The sequence below is a fragment of the Gallus gallus genome, chromosome 1 (genome assembly GCF_016699485.2).
Source record: "Gallus gallus isolate bGalGal1 chromosome 1, bGalGal1.mat.broiler.GRCg7b, whole genome shotgun sequence".
NCBI lineage: Eukaryota > Metazoa > Chordata > Aves > Galliformes > Phasianidae > Gallus > Gallus gallus.
In genome coordinates, this window is record NC_052532.1 from 60,671 (window position 1) to 79,700 (window position 19,030).

Below are 19,030 nucleotides of genomic sequence, written 5' to 3' on the forward strand. Positions count from 1 at the left end.
AAGGGCGGGAAGCGCCTGAGGAAAACCGTTAAAAGCGCGGGAAAGGGAGGGGCGGCGGCTGCGGGCGTGTGAAGCGCCCGGCTGCGTTAGGCGGCACGCCGCCACGGTTTGAATGCCATTAATGAGACTTTCCCAGCTTTCTCTTCAACAAAGGTTTATTCCCATCTGTGAGCGGCCGTTGCGAGGTCCTGCCCGCCCCTCAGGTGCCTGTGGGGAGAAGCGGCCGTTCGAGCGGTGAGGTGAGCGGCGCCCCCTCAGAGCACCGCGGCGGCCTCACCTCCTCCTCCCGGCCCGGGCCCGGCGTCCGCCTTGTCGCAGGAATGGGCTCGCTGCCTCCGCTGGGGCTTCGGGGGGGGCAGCTGGCGGCTCCTGTCCGAGGTCCCTGCGAGAGAGAGATCCGGCATCCCACAGTGCCCCGGGAACATTGCCTGAACCCCTCCGGCATGCCAGCGCACCTCTGGAGCCCTCCCGCCCCCTCCCGCTATCGCGGCGTCTCGGACAGCCCTCACCTGTCGGAGCGGCGGGCAGAGCCTCCGGGATGGCCCCGCCCCCTCCCTCGCCGCCGCAGCTGTGCGGGGGCCACGCCCCCATCCTGGGCGGGGCCTGGGGACGGACGGGCGGGGAAGGCGGAGCCTCCAGCACTCAACCCCGCCCCCAGGGCTGTTCTCCTCCCGGCGGTGGGCGGAGCCTAGCGCTGCCACTCACCTGAGGGGGCGGGGTCTGTGGGGAAGGAAGCCCCACCCACTCCAGCCCGGGGCTGCCAGCTTCTGGGGGGGCTGCAGGGAGGGATGTGAATTAAAGACAAGTTTTGGGGGGAGAAAAATAATTCTGGGGAGGGTCTTCTTTGTGAAGAGGGCTCTGAAGACCCCCCCCCCGGCCTTAGAGGAGGATCCAAGCACCACAGGCAGCTTTTGGGGAACCCACCTGATGCCTCTGAGCTGGGGCTGCAGTCGTGCTCCTGGGGATAGGGAGGCACTGTGGGGGGCAGCCTAGGGGCAATACAGACCGTGTGACCCACAGGAACCCTCTTCTTGCCCCCTCAACTCCACCTACCCCTCCAGGATCACAAATTAACCCATTACCTCTACAAGACTCTCCACATTTACCCCCTACAAAGCCCTAGTTACCCCATTTTTGCATCCCATAACACCAGAGGACCTCAGTTGCACCCTCATGATCCCCAGTTACCACCTCATGATCCCTCTGCAGTATTCCTAGTTGCATTCTCCCAGACCCTAACAGCTTCCCCTCTCCCCCAAACCCCCATTGATCCCTCCATCACCACCTTGGCAACGCCCTCTTGCACCCCAATCCCTCACCCCCAGCTCACCGGCCAAACTCCTCCTCCTGGGAGGAGCCCCCCACCGCCTGCGCCTCAGGGGCCCTGAAGTGCTGGGGAAGGAGGAGCACGACACCTTTAATGGAGGCCACGCCCATTCCCTCGGGGGGGGGGGGGGGGGGGGGAGGGTGGCCTCAAAGGGCAGGGCTAAGATATTGGAGGCATGGCCAGGGAGGTGCTTAACCAGTCTGTGGTCATGGGGAGGGGCCACTGCGCGGTGGGCGTGGCCAAAAGTGGGAGGGTGTGGCAGGGGGCGGGGCCACGAGTTGGAGGCAGGGCCATGAGGTGCTGAGCAGGGTGGGGCCCTGTGGGTGGGGCCGTGGGCGGGGCTTAGTACAAGCAAGCCATGGGATTGGGGGCGTGGCTATGTCATTGGGGGCGTGGCCAGCAGTGGCCAGAGCTACAAGCCTAAAGACAGCACCTCCAGGACAGACTATGGGGCTGTGGGCGGGGCTGTGAGTTGGTGGGCAGGGTTAGGGACCAATGGGCAGGGCTTGGTTGTGGTGGGCAGGGCTACTCACCAGTGGGTGGGGCTTGGGATCCCCCTCAGAGCTCCTGGGGGGCGATGGTGACTCCAGGCCCTCGGACTGGCCTGGGGGCAGTGACATTTGGGATGATGCATAACAATGCATTACAACGTTCAGTGATGTGTGATGATGTGTGGCCATGCAGGTGCTCACCCATGAAGGCAGAAGGCGGGCGGTTGCGGCGGCAGCAGCGCCTGTGCCGCTGCAATGTCGATGCATCCTCCAAGGGAAGAACCCAAAAGTCCTTTGGTTTCATCTCAAAATTGTCATGTGAATCCAACACCCTTGAGTACACCCAAATCCACAGGAGACTCCCAAAACTCCTTAGCTTCACCCCCATGTACAAACTTCCCCAGATCCCCTGCCTTCCTCCCAAAACTCTCATGGCACTCAAAACACGTAGCAGAGTCCCCAGAGCCCATGGACTCCACCCAGGTCTCCCCTCTGAGCCACAGGGCACCCCAACATCCCAAAACTGCATGGGATACACATGTACTCTGGAGTTTGGATGTCCTCCCCTACTTCTGCCCTCCTTCTTACAACATCAACGCCCAGCTCCTCATCAGTGCTGTTGGATGGCTCCTGCCCCTGGGGACTCCTCGGATCCTGCAGGTGCTGGGCCTGGAGGCACATGGGGGGATTTTAGAGGGCTGGAGGATATTGTAGGGTTTCGGACCAAAGGAGTGCTGGAGAACTTCAGGGGGTGTTTGTGGACCTCAGTGGTGTTGGAGGACCGAAAACTTGTTGGATGACTGGGAGGTTGGAGGACACCATAGGATGTTGGAGGACCTTGAGGGATGTTGGAAGACCCAAAAGGTCTTGAAGGGTCTCAGGGGGTTGGAGGTGTCCAGAGGGTGTTGGAGAACCCAATGGGTGTCGGAGGACCTCAGGGAATTGGAGAACCTTGGAGGGGGTTGAAGTACTTTGGGGGCTCACGGAGGACCGGGGGGCTGTTGGAGAATTGAGGGGGACTCACCAGTGCTTGGTGGACACGGCGCAGCTCCCGCAGCAGTTCAGCCACCACAGCCTGGGTCAAGGACGTCACCAGCGCCAGCTGCACCTCCCTGACCACAGGAACACTCGGGGTGGTGGCAGCACTGGCACCCCTTCTAGTGCCCACCAGTGCCCTCCCAGTACATTCCAGTGCAGCCTAATCCCCTCCCAGTGTTCCCTGATCCCCTTCTAGTCTCCCACACATCCTTCCCAGTATGTCCCCAGTGCCTTCCAGTTCCCTTCAGCACTCCCCCCAGTAACCTTCAATGCCCTCCCTGCATATCTCAGTGCCCTTTCAGTAAATCCCAGTGCCTCCCTGTATACCCAAGCATATCCCACTATATTCCAGCATCCTGCCAGTAAAGCCCACTTGCTTCCAGTACACTCAGGTGGCTTCCCGGTGTTTAACAGTGCCCTCCCAGTCATTTTGAATCGATCCCAGTTCACCCCAATGCTCTTCCAGCACATCCTAATCCATCCCAGTCAATCCCAGCGGCTTCCTGGTACATCTCAGTGCCTTTCCAATTTTTTTTTTATGCCATCTCAATCACTCTGACCATCCCAGCGCTCTCTCATTATGTACACTCCCAGTCATTTGCAACACATCCCAAAGTTCCCCACTGCCCTTCCAGTGCCTTTCCACTACACCTCGCTCCCATCCACCCCAGTATGCCCAGTCCCCCCCAGTGCCCCCTTACCCCAGCTGCTCCCGGATCTCCTCCCCTGCCCGCTCCAGCAGCGCCCCCGGGGCCAGGCCGGGGGGCAGAGGGGGGCGTGGCCGAGGCGCCCCCCCGAGCCACGCCCCCCCGGGCCACACCCCAGCCGCCGTCGCCCGGGGGCAGAGCTCGGCGGCCCGGCCCAGCAGCGCCTCCAGCAGCACCTGGGGAAGGGGACTTCGGGTTGGAAGGGGGACTTCTGGTGAGGGGACATCCACGTGCAAGGCCCCTCCCTTCTCGGTTGGGGTTTTGGCCGCGTTTGAGGCCCTTCAGCATTCCCAGTTCGTCCGGTTCCCTCTCAGTATCTCCCAGCTCCTTCTCTGTTCCCTCCCAGCCCCTTCCAGCACACTCCCCGACTCTTCGATTCCCTCCCAGCCCCTCCCAGTGCCCCCCAGTTCCTCCCTCCTTGTCCTTCCCAGTCCTTCCCACGCCTCTCATTCCCTCCCGCTCCCTCCCGGTCCTCCAAAAGACTCCTCCCCTTCCCTCCCCGTCCCTCCCAGTGCCCCCAGCGCTCACCTCCAGCTCCTTGTCCACAGCCTTGGCCACGTCCCCAGCCACGCCCTGCAGGAGGAGCTGCAGCGGCCCCGCTCCGGCCCCTGCCGGTCCCAGTGCTGCCAGGCTGGGGAACAGCTGGGGGGGGAGTCACAGGGTCAGGGGGGCGTTCACATGGCCATGAAGTCATAGGAGGTCACGGGGTCGTGGAGGGGCATGGAGGTCATAGAGGTCATGGTAGTTCAAGAGGATTGTGGCAGTCATGGCAGTCATGAGGTCATGGGGTCATGTGAGGTCATGGGGTTATGTGAGGTCATGGGGTTATGAGATTGTGGGGCTGTGGCGAGTAACCATAAAATGGTTGAGTTGGTAGGAACCTAAATGATCATCCAGCTTCACCTCTGCCCTGGGCTGTGTGCCCCCCCAGGTCGGGCTGTCAGGGCCCCTTCTATGACCATGGGCACCTTCAGGGTTGGGGCACCCACAGCTCCGGGCAGCAGCACTGGGGACATTCAAAGTCACTCCCCTTCCTGCTCATAGGCTCAGTTCAAGTACTAGAAGGCCAAAGTGAGGTCTCCCTGCAGCCGTCCCTTCTCCAGACTGCACAGCCCCTCCCTCGGCCCTTCCCCACACACAGCTGCAGCCCCCAACCATCCCCGCACCCTCCTCCAGCCCCGCTCCCACAGCCCCACGGCTCCGCGTTGGGGGTCCCAGCCCAAATGCAGCGCAGTAGGGGAAGCGGCTCCTGAGGGCAGACAGAGGGGGACGGACGGTTCCCCTCCCCGCCCCACCACCCCTCCATCAGTGCAGCCCGGGCTGCAGTTGGTCCTCAGGCTGCAGGCACACACCGCTGCATCATGTCCAGCCTTTCACCCCCCAGGACCCACAGGTCCTCCTCAGCAGGGCTGCTCTCAAGTGCTTCTTCTCCCACGCTGTACTCACAGCTGTGATTGCCCCAACCCAACACCTACACTTGGCCCTGTTGACCCTCATTCAGCTCACACGTGCCCACCTGTTGAGCCTGTTCAGCTCCCTCTGGATGGCGGCATCACATCTTTCTGTTGTGCCACTGCACCACTCAGCATGGGGCCATCAGCCAATTGAGGGCACACCTGATCCCAACACCCACGTCACTGATAAAGGTACACCCACACAGAGCTCTGGGGGACACTATTTGTGAGCACCTCCACTTGGACACAACGCCACTGCCCACAGCCCTTATCTTCCCATGCGGGGGATGTGATGTGGGCCATGCCAACAGCCCTGCAGGAGTCCCAGCAGATGATACTATCAGTTGCTTTGCATTCGTCTGCAGCAGCCATCGCTCCATCACAGAAGGGCACCAGGTGGGCAAGACATGACCTGCCCTTGGGGGGAGCCGTACTATCTCAGATCACCTGCTCAGCCCTCACATCCCTCAACATCACCCACAGCAGGATCTGGATCCAGGACTGCACCCATTCACTCTCATCAGGTGTTCTCAAACTTGCTCTTTGATTACAGTGGAGGGGCTTTGCTCCCCCACCTCCACCTGGAGAGATGCATGAGATGTGGCTGCCAGTGAAGCCTGAGGCAAAGAACTCATTGGGTGCCTCAGCCACCTCCATGTCCACCGTTGCCTCCACCCCCTTCTCATTCATCACACAGGGTGCATTCTCCTCAGCCTGTTTCTTCTGACCAAGGGACCTGTAGAATGCCTTCTCATTATTTGCCACACCTCACCCAATGCAATGCTGTGCCATGGCTTTCCTGACAACATCCGTTTACTTCCCAGGGCACCCATCCCTGCCTCCACTGCCTGTGCGTTTCCCTCTTACTTCTCAAATAGGAGGTTATAGGGTCATGGGGGGGAGGGCAGAAGGGTCATGTGAGGTCATGCAAGGGGTCAAGAGAGTCACAGTGGTCATGGGACAATATGGGAGGCCATAGGAGTGATGGGGATCATGAGGTTATGGCATCATGGGAAGTCAAAGCAGCCACGGGGTATCATGGAGTTCAATGGGAGATCATAGAGGTTACTGGATCACAGGGGAGCAGTGGGATTCATAGGAGGTCATAGGGATCATGGGGTGGGTCACAAGGTCACGGTGAAAATTTGGGACCCATGGGCACCCATGTCAGCACCCCAGGGCTGCTTTTATGGTGCTGGAGATCTGGGGTCTCATTTTGGGGGGAAGGACACTGTTCGGGGGGGGGGGGGGGGGGGGGGTCTTGGGGTTTGGGAGGGCTTCTGTTCTTTGAGGGGGAGTTCTACTTTTATCAGGGTGGGGGGAGATGTTTCAGCTTTGGGAGGAGATGCTTCATTTGGGGAGGTATGCTTTAATTTCTATAAAGATTCTGAGTTTTTTAGGGGTTCTCTTTATTTGTGTGGGAAGCTTCAGTTTTGGGGTGAGATGTTTCTATTTTGAAGGTGATGCTATTTTGGGGGGATGTTTCTGGGGTTCTTTGAGGGGGAATGCTCCAATTCTGATGGTATGATGGGGTTTTCTGCAGAGTTCCTGGGGTGCTCTGGGGGTTCGATTTTGTGGGGGAGATACTTCAATTTGGGGATCATATGCTAAAAATCTGAGGGGGGATGTTGGGGTCCTGTGGATGTTCCTGGGGTTCTTTGAGGGTTCAATTTTTGGGGGTGGAGAAGATGCTTTGATTTGGGGGTCAGATGCTATACTTCTAGGTGCAGTGCTGGGGTTTGGGGAGTGTTTCAGGTCTATCTTGGGGCACGCAGGCTCCAACTGGTCTCTGTTGGGTATGTGCTGTTGGGGTGCTCACCGCACGGGCATTCCTGGCTTCCCGTAGCAGCTCCTGGGCCTCTGCAAGGTCACGTTGGGCTCCTGGGTGTCCCCGCAGCCCCCTTGCTGCTGCCTGCACTCTTCCGCTCAGCCGGCAGAGCATCTGCAGCACATCTCCTTGGCAACAGCCCTGGCAATCACCCTGGCAACTGGCAACCATCCTGGCATCCCCTCAACAACTGCCCCCATCATCTCAGCAACCTGCCCAGCAACTGCCCCAGCACCTTATCAGCAACACCTCCCATCACCCCGGCAACCATCCTAGAAACCATCCTAGCAACCTTCCCACTGCCCCAGCAATCATCCCAGCATTCTGTCAGGAATAATTCCCATCACCTCCAGTAACCACCCCAGCAACCACCCTTGAAACTGCTCTGACCATCTCTCCTCTCATCTTGGCAACCACTCCAGGAACAACAGCAGATTCTGCTCTTAATGCCCCAGCAACTGCCCTGGAAACCACCAAGGCAATCCCTCAGCAACACTTGTAATCACACCAAAAGCTGCCCTAGCAACCACCCCAGTAACCTCCCAAGCATCCTTCTGGACACTATCCTGTATCCCTCTCACTTCCCACATCTGCCCCACGGCTGCCCCCAGGTTCCCCATGCCCGTGGGGAAAGATTACTTGCTCGGCCGTGCTGGTGACAATGCCCCGCTGCAGCCGGAGCACCTGTTCTGGTGGCACCTTGGGACCGCGGCCATTGCGTAGGAGGCACCATTGGATCTTCAGGAGGGAAATTGGGATGCCTGAGATTCCCAAACACAAATTTTAGAGAATCCCCAGCTGCCTCCACCCACCTGCTGCCAACCAGTGTCTGTCCGCTCTGGGGCACTGCGGTAGGCGGCCGTGAGGTCACAGAGGGGAAGGGCCATGAAGGTCAGTGTGTGGTTGCTGTTGAGAGGACATGGATCTGCTTGGGATTCCATTGACCAGTATACAGTGGGTTGATTGGTCAACAGCTGGTTGATCACTGTAGAGCCAGCTGATCAGACTGGATCCCACTGACTGGTTTGAAATGAGTTGACTGGTCTATAGAAGACCGACCAGTCTAGAGATGGTTGCCCAGTCTAGAACCAGATGACTAGCTGAGATCCCATCAACATGTTTTGGAAAAGTTGACTGCTCTCAAATGGTTGTCCAGTCTAGGCATGTTTGACCAGTCTAGAAGCAGTTGAGTGGTTGGAATCCAATTGACAAGTTTGGGATGGGTTGTCTGGTCTAGACATTGTTGACCAGTCTAGAACCAGTTTACTAGTTGGGAACTCACTGACTTGGCTGGGATGGGTTGCCCAGTCTAAAGGTTGTTGACCAGTTTACAACCAGTTGGTAATCCATCAGCCTGTATGGAATAGCCAGTTGCACAGTCTAGAACTGACAAGTAGGTCCAAAAACTGGTTGACCTGTCTGGAGATCCAGGTATCACGTCCAGATCTGGTTGGTTGTTTGAACCCGGTGTTCACATGCTCTAGATGGGGTGTCCACCTGCAGTATAATATGCTGGTGGTCCCACTCACCTCTCCATGGCCCTGGCGATGTCCTGGAAGCCCACAGCTGTCGTATTGTTCCTGTCCCAGCTGAGGCTCCTGCCATGGGACTACAGGTGACATCGGGGTGGAGAGACCAACCCTGAACCCCCCGTGAAACCACCCACCCACCGCAAGGTGCTGTTGATCTGCAGGGCCTTCGCCAGCATCTTGGCGCCCATATCCTCCATGAGGTTACCGCTGAGGTCCACTTTGGCCAAGCAGGCATTGCTGCCCAGTGCATTCACCAGGATACAGGTCCTGGCCTTCAGCCTCGATTCAGCCACTGACAGCGACTGCAGAGACTTACAGGAAGGGCAGAGAAGATATGAGATGGGGTCTGGGGGATCCACAGAAGTGGATGTCCACCTGCCATCCCACTGTCCCCTGGGAAACTCACACAGTCGTCCTCCTGGATGACCTGGACCAGCTTGTGGAGGATCTCCTCCAGTGTTCTGAAGGGGGGAGAAAGAGTGGTGGGACATGGACAAAACTTGGCCCATGGGGTCTCAGAAGATGTCACTGAGCACTCTGGGGTCTTGGTGGGCCTCCATGGGCAAAACATGGCCCATCAGGTCTTGGTGGGCTTCCATGACACAACTTTGGCCATTAGGATCTAAGTGGACCTCCTTGGACTCAGCCCAACAATGGTTCTGTCTACCTCCTCCAGGGCCGGTGGGGAGGAGGGCCCTCAGAAGGCCCTATGGGACCAGAGGGAGTCCACCAGGGTCACTCACCGTGCCTTGACACTGAAATTCTTGCCCAACCAGAGATGCTTCAGGGCCTTGTTCCTCCCCAGGGCTGGTACGAGCGTCAGCAAATCAGCATCAAAGCCTGAGAGAATTGTGGGGAGAAACTGGAGATAGCGGCAAGGTTCCAGGCCAGCCCCCAGGATGGGGTTTCTCCCTCTTCTCACCATTGTCTGACAGGTCCAAGCTGCCCACAGCACTGATGCCCCCCAGCAGTTCCTCCAACACACGAGCCCCTGGTGAGCGGAGCTGTAAGATGGCACCAAGAATTGGACAGAGACAGAAAATGATGTGAGGGGTGGAGCCCCCACAAGGCCCCTCCCACCTTGGGCTGTGCCCCCACCCCACCTCACAGCCGCTCAGGTCCAGATGGAGGTCGCCCAGGTGGGTGTTGGCAGCCAATCCCTGCAGGAGAGACCTGGGGAGGGCAGGTCAAGGTGTGTCCACAGCCCCATCTCCCCAGAAGGCAGAGGACCACCCCAGAGGGTGATGCTCACCTGAGAGCATCAGGGGGCAGCCGCACGCCTGCCAGGCTGATGTGGGATAGGGCAAAGGTGCTGCAGAAGAACTGCTGCAGGGTGGGCGGGACCTCGCGGGTCTTCCTGCAGGGAGGTGGAAGCAGGGCTCCATCAGCCCTACCCTTCTGGGGTCAATCAGGCACTCTCTGGGCCAACCAGTTGGGCCAAAACCCAATGGAACCCTTTCATACCCAACAGAGTTCTTGACCACCCAACATGGTACTTGTCCACCCAATGGGGTTCCTGACCACCCAATGGGGTTCCTGACCACCCAGTGGGGTTCCTGACCACATAACAGGATGTTCAACCACCCAATGGCGTTCCAGATCACCCAAGAGATTGGCCAGTTGGGTGCTCCAATGCCCAAAGGGGTCCTTCCACTATTCAACAGGGTGCTCAACCACCCAATGGCATTTCTTGATTGGCCAACAGGGCACTCCAGTGCTCAGAGGGGTTCTCTACCACCCAACAGGACGCTCTACCACACAGTGGGATGACCATCCACCCAATGACATTCCGGACAACCTATCTGCCTTTGTGGCTGGCCGGTAGGGTACTCCAACTTTCAATGGGCTCCCAACCGCCCGCCCCAGGCCCCAACTGCCCCCTGCCCCACAGCCACCATCGACATGTGGGGCAGGAGCTGACCGGTGGCAGAAGCTGTTCCCGGCCACGTTGAGGTAGCTGAGCCGTGAGCAACAGCCGTGCAGCAGCGCCCCGAAGAGCTGGGAGGCACAAGGGGGCCATCAGCCCCACGACTGCCCCACGGCAGCCCCATGGCGACCCCACAGCCCCTCACCACATCAAGGGCGCAGTCAGTGGAAGCCAGGTCAAGGTGCAGGAGGGCGTTGGGTTGAGCCAGGAAGGCAAAGAGGTCCTGGAGGTGTGAGTAGGGCCTGACCCCGTGGCTGCTCCATAGTATACCACTCAGTTCCATAGTACCACCCACTCCATCCACCCCATAGCATCCATCCAGCCCTATAGCACCCACCCAGCTCCACTGCATCCCATTGTACCCTGCCCCACACCCCCTCTCCAACCCCATAGCAAATTCTCCAGTCGCAAAACTCCTGCTCCAGCCCATAGCATCCTCCCCAATGCCATACAGCCTATCCAACTCCATAGCACCACTCCAGCCCCATAGCATATGTCCAAACCCCAGTACCCCTCATTGACCTCCACTGCCCCACAGCCCCATAGTACCCCATCCTTGCCCCATAGCACCCCATCCTTGCCCCATAGCACCCCATTCCCATCCTACAGCGCCGTGGGGGCTGCCCAGCAGCCCAGGATTGTGGCCCAGGTCCAGCAGTTGTAGGGCGCTGCGGAAAGCAGGGTTTGCTCCCAGTGCCCGGCCCAGCGCCGCCAATCCTGTGAGGCAGGTGTGGGGTGCAGTTCCCATGCAGGAGACCCACAGGAACCCATGGAGGCACACAGAACCACAGCACATATAAGCATCCCAATATTTCCATGTGCAGCCCAGTATCCCCAGGGGACTCCCCAGAACCCAACAGGAACACCAATATATTCATTGGCACCTCACAACCCCCATAGATACCCCCCAAAATATTTTGGTACCCAAAAAATCGGTTTCACACCAATAACCTCTCCACATTTAGAGTGCTCCTCACTGCTGCAGAAGCATCCCAATAACACAATCTCCCCCTCCCACCAACCCAACGGAGCTCACCATATCCTCAGTGGGCACCCCAACACCTCCATGGCACTCCAATATCCCCATGGGGCTCCACATTACCCAGTAGGTCTCCTCAACTCCATGGGCACCCCAAAACATTATGGGGCATACTATAATCTAGAAGGCACTCCAATATTCTCATGGGTACCCAACAGCCCTGAGGGTCCCCATCACACCACAGGGCACCCAAAACCCTATGGGTCACCCAATGACCCCTTAATATCCTTTCCCCTCCCTCACATTCCCTCCAGAACCGCATACCCATCGCGCCCTCCCTGCTCTCAACACGCCCTGCCCCACAACACCGCACAGTGCCCCCAGCCCCACCTCGTGCCCCCAGGCCACAGTGGGGCAAGCGTAGCCGTCGCAGTCCCCCTGGCAGCCCCAGGAAGCGCTGACTCAGTGCTGCCAGGCCTGGGAGAGGATTCCGAAATTGAGGGGGACCGCAAAATAAGGGCAGAACCCAAAAGTTTGGGGAACACCAAATAAGGGAACTGGGGGTGGGGGAAATCGGGGAGTCAGGGGACTTGGGGGCAATTTGGGGGATTTGTGGGGGCAGTGGATGCTTCGGAGTGGAAGGGGGGAGTATGAATTTCTAGGGGGATTTCTGGATTACAGTAATGGTACCTGGGGGACAATTAGAGGTGCAAAAGGTCATTTGGGGTGGGATTTGTAGGAAGAATTCCAGGGGTGCAAGAAAAGGATTTGAGGTCTAATGGAGGAATTGGCATGTTCTAAGGAGATTTTTGAGGTGATATAAGTGGGCTTGGAGTGCCACAGGGGGCGCTGAGGTGCAGTAAGAATTCTGGGGAGCAGTGGAGATGTGGAGGTCACCTTTGTCCCCCAGGGGCCCACGGGGCAGCTCCAAGCATCGCAGTGGTGGGTCTGGGTGCGCCGCCAGCGCTGCTGCCAACCGGGAGGCGAAGTCCCTTTGGGGGGAATGCCAAATGTGGACACCTCAAACTCTGAAATACCCCGAGCCCCCAAATCTCAGCCTAAATCCTCCCAAACCCACCAAGATCCCACTCAAAAAACACAAAATCCACCCCAAATTCCACCAAGAGCTTCCCCAAGTACTCCTCATGCACCCCAACCAAAAAGGTATCCAAATGTCTTAAATCCGATCCCGCATAATCTCACCTCCCCCCAACTAAAGGGGACATCTCCAATTTTGTACCCCTGTGAAACATCCCTGCACCCCACAGGATACTGCCCAAACACCCTCAAGATCTTCCCAAAACCTCTCAAATTCCACTTAGATCTTGCCCCTCCATACTTAGGGTGCACCCACAAATCTGCAATGTACCAAATCCCTTTAAACCCATATAATATCCCCCAAGAGTCCCTCCAAAATCCCCCTCCAAGCCCAAAAATCCACCCCAAAGCCACACATCTTTCCCCTCCCACGTTTTGGGTGCATCAACAAATTTGGGGCCCCTAAAGTTCCCCCAAAATCTTCAAAAATTCCCCCAAACTTCTGCTGATTGCTGCCTGAACCCACCCCCCATATCTCACCCCCTTCATGCCTTAGGATGTACCTCCCAGTTCTATTTGAGGTACTCTAAAGTCATCTAAAACACCCTAAAATACCCTCAACCACCCAACTCCCCCCTCAAAATCCCCCAAATCTCCACAAATCCCCACCAAAACCCCCTCAAAACCTCCCAAATGCTTCAGATCCCCAAACCCATAACAACCCCTCCAAATAAACCAAAACATCCACACCTCTCTCCCAAATGTACCAGTATCACCCTGAATACCCTCCAACACTCTTAAAATTTCCCCCCTAAAAAGACAAAATTCCTCCAAATCCCCTACACACCCCAAATCCTCCCAATATAGTCCCCCCAAATCTCTCCAAGACCTCTGAAATCGTCCCCCAAATTCCTCCAAAGCCATTCTGACCCCCTCCCCCCCCCCTCCCCCGAATCTCCCACAAATCCCACCCCTTCCACTTAGAGTGCACACCCCAAATCCCAAGGAAATCGACCCAAGCGTACGTGTTTAACCCCACATTGTCCAGGATTAGTTCCTCCAGCGCAGGTGAGCGACGCACAGCATGCAGCACCTGCGCCTGCACCTCACTGCTCTGCACCACAACATGGGAGACCCGAAAACGTTGGAGGCAGAACCCCAAAATGGGGAGCACCCTGAGAATGGTGCAGGGGTGGGGACCCAAAAACAGGAGTATGGAGGGTTAAGGGAGTGAGGAACTCCTAAAATGGTGTGGAAGGGGGAATCCCCAAAACTGTGAGGGTCCTGAAACTCGAGCGACCCCAGGACAGGATGGAGGAGGCTATGGGAACCCCAACATTGATTTTGAGATGGAATGAGGTGTTGGAGGACCATGAAAATGGAGAGAGCTCAAAAATGTGGCAAGAAGGCAAGCTGATGTCCCCAAAGCGTGTGTAAAGGGCCAGTGGGTTCCCCCAAAATGGGGTACTGAGGGAATATGATTGGGGGACTCCAACAGTGGGGGTTTGGAAGGGGACAAAGGAGTGAGGGGATCCCAAAGTGGAAGCTGTGGGGAGGTCCCGGGTTTGGGGTACACACCAGGCGTAGGTCACGGCAGCACAGCCCCCGGAACCAGCGGTTGTAGCCCAGTGCTGCCACTGCAAGTGCCAGCTCCCTGCATCAGTGCCACCAGTAAGCACCCAGAACTCCTCAGTGCCTTCCAGTAATCCCGAGCCACTTCCCAGCACTCCCAGTAAGCACCAGTGTCCTCCCAGTAGCTTCCCACTGCCCTTCCAGGGCCTCCACATGCTCCAGACCCCCTCCCAGTACTCCTATTCTCCCTCCCAGTTCCTCCCACTGTTCCCAAACCCTTCCAGTGCCCCCATTTCCCCTTCCAGTGCCTCCTAATAGCCCCAAGCCTCTTCCCAGTGCTCCCAGTAACACCCAGTCCCTCCCAGTGCTCCCAGTGCCACCATCACCGGCTTTCCAAGTGGCTGAAGTCCCGCAGGTCGAAGCATCGCCGCTCCCCCGCATGGTACAGCGTGTCCACGTCCTGGGGGGACCCCAAAACCCCCATAGCCCCCCAGAGACCCCGCCAGAGAAATACATAGACCCCATAGACCCACCAGTGGCCCACGGCCCACCATAAACCCCCTACAGCCTCCCAGAGACCCCCTAAGGGTCCACGGAAGGACCCCAAGGACTTCCCAATAGCCCCTGTAGAGCCCCAAGTCCTCTGTCGACGCTGTCCTTGGTGCTGAACCCAAAACTACCATAGACCCCCTCTGCATCCCAAACACCACCGAATCCCCTACATTTATCCCCATAGATCCCTCAGGACAACAGATACCACTTAGACCCCCAGTGATCCCCCAAGACCCCCCAGAAATTTCCCCATAGAACCCTCAAGGCCCTCTAGGAATGCCATAGAACTCCCCCAAAAAGCTTCTCATAAACCCCATCAACCCAACCAAAACACCCCACATACCCTTTGAATTACCACCCGCATATGTTCCCTCAAAGGCCCCTAGGGACCCCATAAACCTCCCAAAGCCCCCCAGAGAACCCCTTTAATCCACCCCCGATGCCCCATACCCCTCAATTCCCACCACGCACCCACTGCACCTCCTCCCGGCAGCTCAGCCCGTTGTAGTCACACAGTGCCGCATATGTGTCCGAGAAGCCCCCTGTGGGGGTTGGGGGGGAGAAGGCGTGGCCGATCTTGTCATCGCCCCCTCCCCAGACAACGCCCATCGGCGACAAGCCACGCCCCCCAGACCCCACCCCTTCCCGCGTCTTATGAACACTCCCTACCAATACCCCCCTGCGGCCACGCCCCCTTGGGCCACGCCCATCAGTGCGAACCCTCCCATTTCCGAACCCACACCCCCCATAGCCACGCCCATTTCCGAGGCCACGCCCCTCACCGCAGACGCTGGGGCCGCTGGAGGCGGAGCTCTCCGATGTGGGGGAGGTGTCGAGGGGCGGGGCCGGGGGGAGGGTCCAACTGGGAGTGGGGACAAGCATGAGACCCCCCCCCCCCAGAGCCCCCGACTGTTACCTCCCCGATGTATTCCAGTACATCCATTCCTGTCTCAGTTCAACCCAGTACACCCAAGTCATTCCTCACGATCATCCACCCCAGTGTCCTCCCTGTACATCCCAGTGCCCCCAGACCCCTCTCAGATCATCCCAGTATAACCCAGTGCCATCTAATCCCCACCCAGACTGCTCCCAACATACCCCAAATCCCTTCCTGCCCTCTCCCTCCTGCCCTCTCCTAATGCCTCCCAGTCCCCTCCCTGTCCCCCCCACTGCCTACCCCAACCTTCTCCCAGCATATCCCAAGTATGGCTCACACAGGGGGGGCACAGGGCAGGGCCCGCCCCAGGGCAGCTCCCAGCTCCCGGGCCAGGCAGGCGGCAGCAGCAGGGGTGGCAAGGGCCAGGGCCAGGGGACCCCGCTCCGTGTCCAGGCGCACCTAGGAACTGGGTGTACTGGAAGGCACTGGGAGGCATTGGGGGGAGGAGCTGATAGAGGCCTGGGGGGACTGGGGCTCTCTAATGGGGACGGAGGGGACTGGAGAGGGACTTGCACATACTGGAAGGCACTGGAATATACTGTGGGGATGCTGGGAGGGGCTAGGAGGGCTCTAGGAGAGACTGGAGATGTACAGGGAGGTTCTGGAATGTAGTGGAAAGACACTGGGATGTCTTGGAAGAAAAAATAACATACCAGGAGACTGGGAGGATGGAGATAGAACAGGACATATCCTAAGAGGGACTGGGAGGCTCTAGGATGTACTGAGAGGTCACTGAGAGGAGCTGGAAGGGCACTGGGAAGGTAGTGGAAGCTGACTGGTTCATACTGGTCCATAATGGTTCATACTGCCCATATCATAATGGGATATACTGTAAGGGCCTGAGAGGCACTGAGAGTCACTGGATGGAGACTGGGCAGACAGTGGGGGACCACTGGTCCATACTGGTCCATACTGGGAAGCATTATAAGACAAAGGAATGACTTAAGGAGGTCATTAGGGGGGTACTGGCAGTCACTGGAAGGGCACTGGGGCACAGTGGGAGGCTTGGCATGTATTCTGGGCAAGTAGTTGAGGGTAACCAAAATCCACACTGGTCCATACTGATCTGCACTGGGAGGTGGTGGGTACCTGGGTGGGGCTGGTGGCGCTGATGCAGCGAATCTCCAGCACGCTCAGGGAACCTTCAGCCTGGCAACAAATAGGAGTCTTTGTGCAAACGGACGTGCAGGTGGGCATGCAAATCCACTTGCAATTTCTCATGGAAATCTTTGTGCAAACAGGTATGAACAGGCTCAGCAGTATGAAAACCCTTGTGCAAGAGGACAGACTCCATGCAAATCCTTGTGCATATATTTGTGCAAACCCTTGTGCAAGTTATCATGCAAATTCCCATCTAAGCTTTCATGCAAATGTTTGTGCAAAAAGACAGACTTGTACAAACTGTTCCTTCTGCAAACCCTTGTGCAAATGCTCATACAAATGCTCGTGCTAGGGAACAGGTTCATGCAAATCCTCATGTGGTTTCTCATGCAATGGATTGTGCTGGGGGATGGATTCATTCAGAACCCTCTGAACATCCCCATGCAAATCATTCTGTAAATTCCACTGCCAATCCTTGTGAAAATCAAGCACATTCACTTGTGCAAATTCTCGTGCAAGGGCTCACCTTGGCCGGTGTCGTGGGGCTGAAGAGGTGCAGGCGCCAGGCAGTGAGGACCTGGGGGACAGAGGCTGGCACCCAGTACTCCCAGTGCCTCCAGTAAGAGACCCCTCCCAGTGCCCCCTGGTGCTCCCAGTGACCTCCCAGAGCCCCCCATTTGGCCCATTTCCCTTCTCAGTGCCATCAGTCTCCCTCCCAGTGTATCCCCTTCCCCCTCCAAGTGCCTCTGTTCTCCTTCTCAGTACGTCCCAGTGCCCCCAGACCCGTTTCAGTGTCCCTATTTTCAGTCCCAGTGCCCCCCAGTAGCCCCTGACCCCCTCCCAGTGCTCCCAGTAACTCTTAGGTCTTTAATAGCGAATGTCCCAGACCCCTTCCAGTGTCCCCATTTCTACTCCCAGTATCCCCTGAGCCTGCTCCCAGTATTCCCAGTGCTTCCAGTAACCCCTAGGTCCCTCTCAGTGCCCCCAGTCCCCCTCCCAGTGCCCCAATCCCCCTCCCATTCCTCTCATCCCTCCCAGCTCCCACCAGGATCCTCTCCTCCAGCCGACGGGGTTTGGTCTCCAGGCGGGCACGCAGCAGCAGGTGGATGCGGGGCCGCCCCAGGGCCCGGCGGATGCTTTCTGAATGGGGTTGGGGTTACGAGGGGAAGGATTCATCCAGTAACCTCCCCCCACTGCCCCCCAGTGCTGTCCCCCCTCCCCGCTCTCACTGCCGTTCAGCGCCGGTTTCAACACCACGGACAGCGCCCGGTCCAGTGCCATGGACGTGGTGCTTTGGGGGCACACGGGGAAAGGAAGGGGGGGGTTGGGGAGCCCCAGGATGGTTATGGGAGAATCTGGGGGTTATGGAGTCTGGGGGGTTATGGCGAGACGTGGGGAAACACAGAAGGGATTGGGGGGTTGCGGTTATGGGGCTAAGGAGTTTATGGGGGGGGATATTGTACATTAGGGGCCTACAGAAGGGTTGTGGGTGTCTTATGGAATTATGGGGGGATGCTATAGGGTAATTGGGGTGAGGTTACGGGATGGCCACGGAGGGGATCTGCGGGGAGTGTTGAGTATAAGGAGGGGTGTTGAGGTGATGGGCAGGGTCGATGGAAGGAATCTGGGGGTACAGAGGGTGATAGGAGGGTTATGGATGGAATATGGTGGCTCCATAGAAATAATATGGATCGCTATGGAGAGATGGAGGGGAGCACTGAGGAGATCTGAGGAGATATGAGGTGATTGGATGGGGGATGTGGAAGGGTATGGGGTGAGTTATGGGTGCCTCTGAGCCCATAGGAGTTTATGGGGGACCCCACGGAGGAAGATATGGGGGAAATGAGGGGATGCAGGTAGGGTTTGAGGGGAAATAGAGGGAAATTGTGGACGGCTCTGGGGGGGGAATAGAAGCATTTAGTTGAGATTTGAGAGTAAATGGGAAGATCTGAGGTGAAACGAGAGGAACTGGGTGGGATTTAGAGGAAAATGGGGGGATTGAAAGGAAAATTGAGGGGATTTAGGGGAAAATTAGAGGATTTCGAGAGGGTTTGGGGTGAAATGGAGCGATATGGGTGGGATTTGGGGTGAAGTGGGAGGATTTGGGGTAATAGGGGCGCTGGGCGCCGGTACCTTGCAGCTCCCGGGACACGTCCCCCGCCGGCGGGGCCATGCCGCGGCCGAGAGGACCCGAGCCGAGCCGATCGGGGCCGGAAGTTCCCGAGCGACGCCGGAAACGTCCGAAGGAAGCCGAGCGCAGCCCGGCTCTTCCTGGCGCGCTCCAGAGACCCCCAGTAACCTTCAGTCCGTTCCCCGCCCACCCCCCCCCCCAGTATCCTCCCAGGGCCCCTCCCCAGTATCTCGCCAGTGCCTCCCATTCCCCCAGTACAGCCCTCTGCTCCAATACCTCCTTGTACGAGCTCAGCCCCCCTATTCCCCCGCTGCCCCCCCCATAACGCGCAGTTCCTCCCAGACCCCCCGACCCGACTCCTCCTTCCCCCGTCCCTCCCCCCTGCCGCCCCCCCTCGTCGGCCCTCCCGACCCCCC

General features: G+C 58.0%; 1 protein-coding gene across 8 annotated transcripts; it reads right to left on the reverse strand.

Annotated features, from left to right (window-relative positions):
* Positions 1–137: 137 nt before the first annotated feature.
* CARMIL3 (capping protein regulator and myosin 1 linker 3) lies at positions 138–18,675 on the reverse strand. 8 transcript variants are annotated; one of them, XM_040647715.2, is made up of 36 exons: positions 18,617–18,675; positions 17,529–17,623; positions 17,010–17,060; positions 16,472–16,531; positions 15,660–15,781; positions 14,917–15,307; positions 14,280–14,353; positions 13,900–13,975; positions 13,347–13,435; positions 12,181–12,275; positions 11,674–11,760; positions 10,912–11,021; positions 10,450–10,527; positions 10,299–10,375; positions 9,630–9,734; positions 9,481–9,550; positions 9,300–9,381; positions 9,121–9,217; positions 8,784–8,838; positions 8,516–8,688; positions 8,375–8,443; positions 7,658–7,751; positions 7,485–7,583; positions 6,837–6,986; positions 4,092–4,205; positions 3,558–3,739; positions 2,843–2,930; positions 2,407–2,487; positions 2,020–2,086; positions 1,861–1,931; positions 1,331–1,392; positions 925–989; positions 706–776; positions 510–603; positions 278–382; positions 138–207 (listed from the first exon to the last, which is right to left on the reverse strand). In XM_040647715.2, exons 1-36 carry the CDS (start codon positions 18,654–18,656, stop codon positions 200–202), a joined length of 3,447 nt encoding a protein of 1,148 aa, XP_040503649.1. In that variant the 5' UTR covers positions 18,657–18,675; the 3' UTR covers positions 138–199. The 8 variants fall into 8 exon arrangements, with proteins under 8 accessions (XP_040503649.1, XP_040503637.1, XP_040503661.1 ...); XM_040647703.2 differs by having other exon boundaries at positions 456–603; XM_040647727.2 differs by lacking the exon at positions 510–603.
* Between the last annotated feature and the right edge of the window lie 355 nt (positions 18,676–19,030).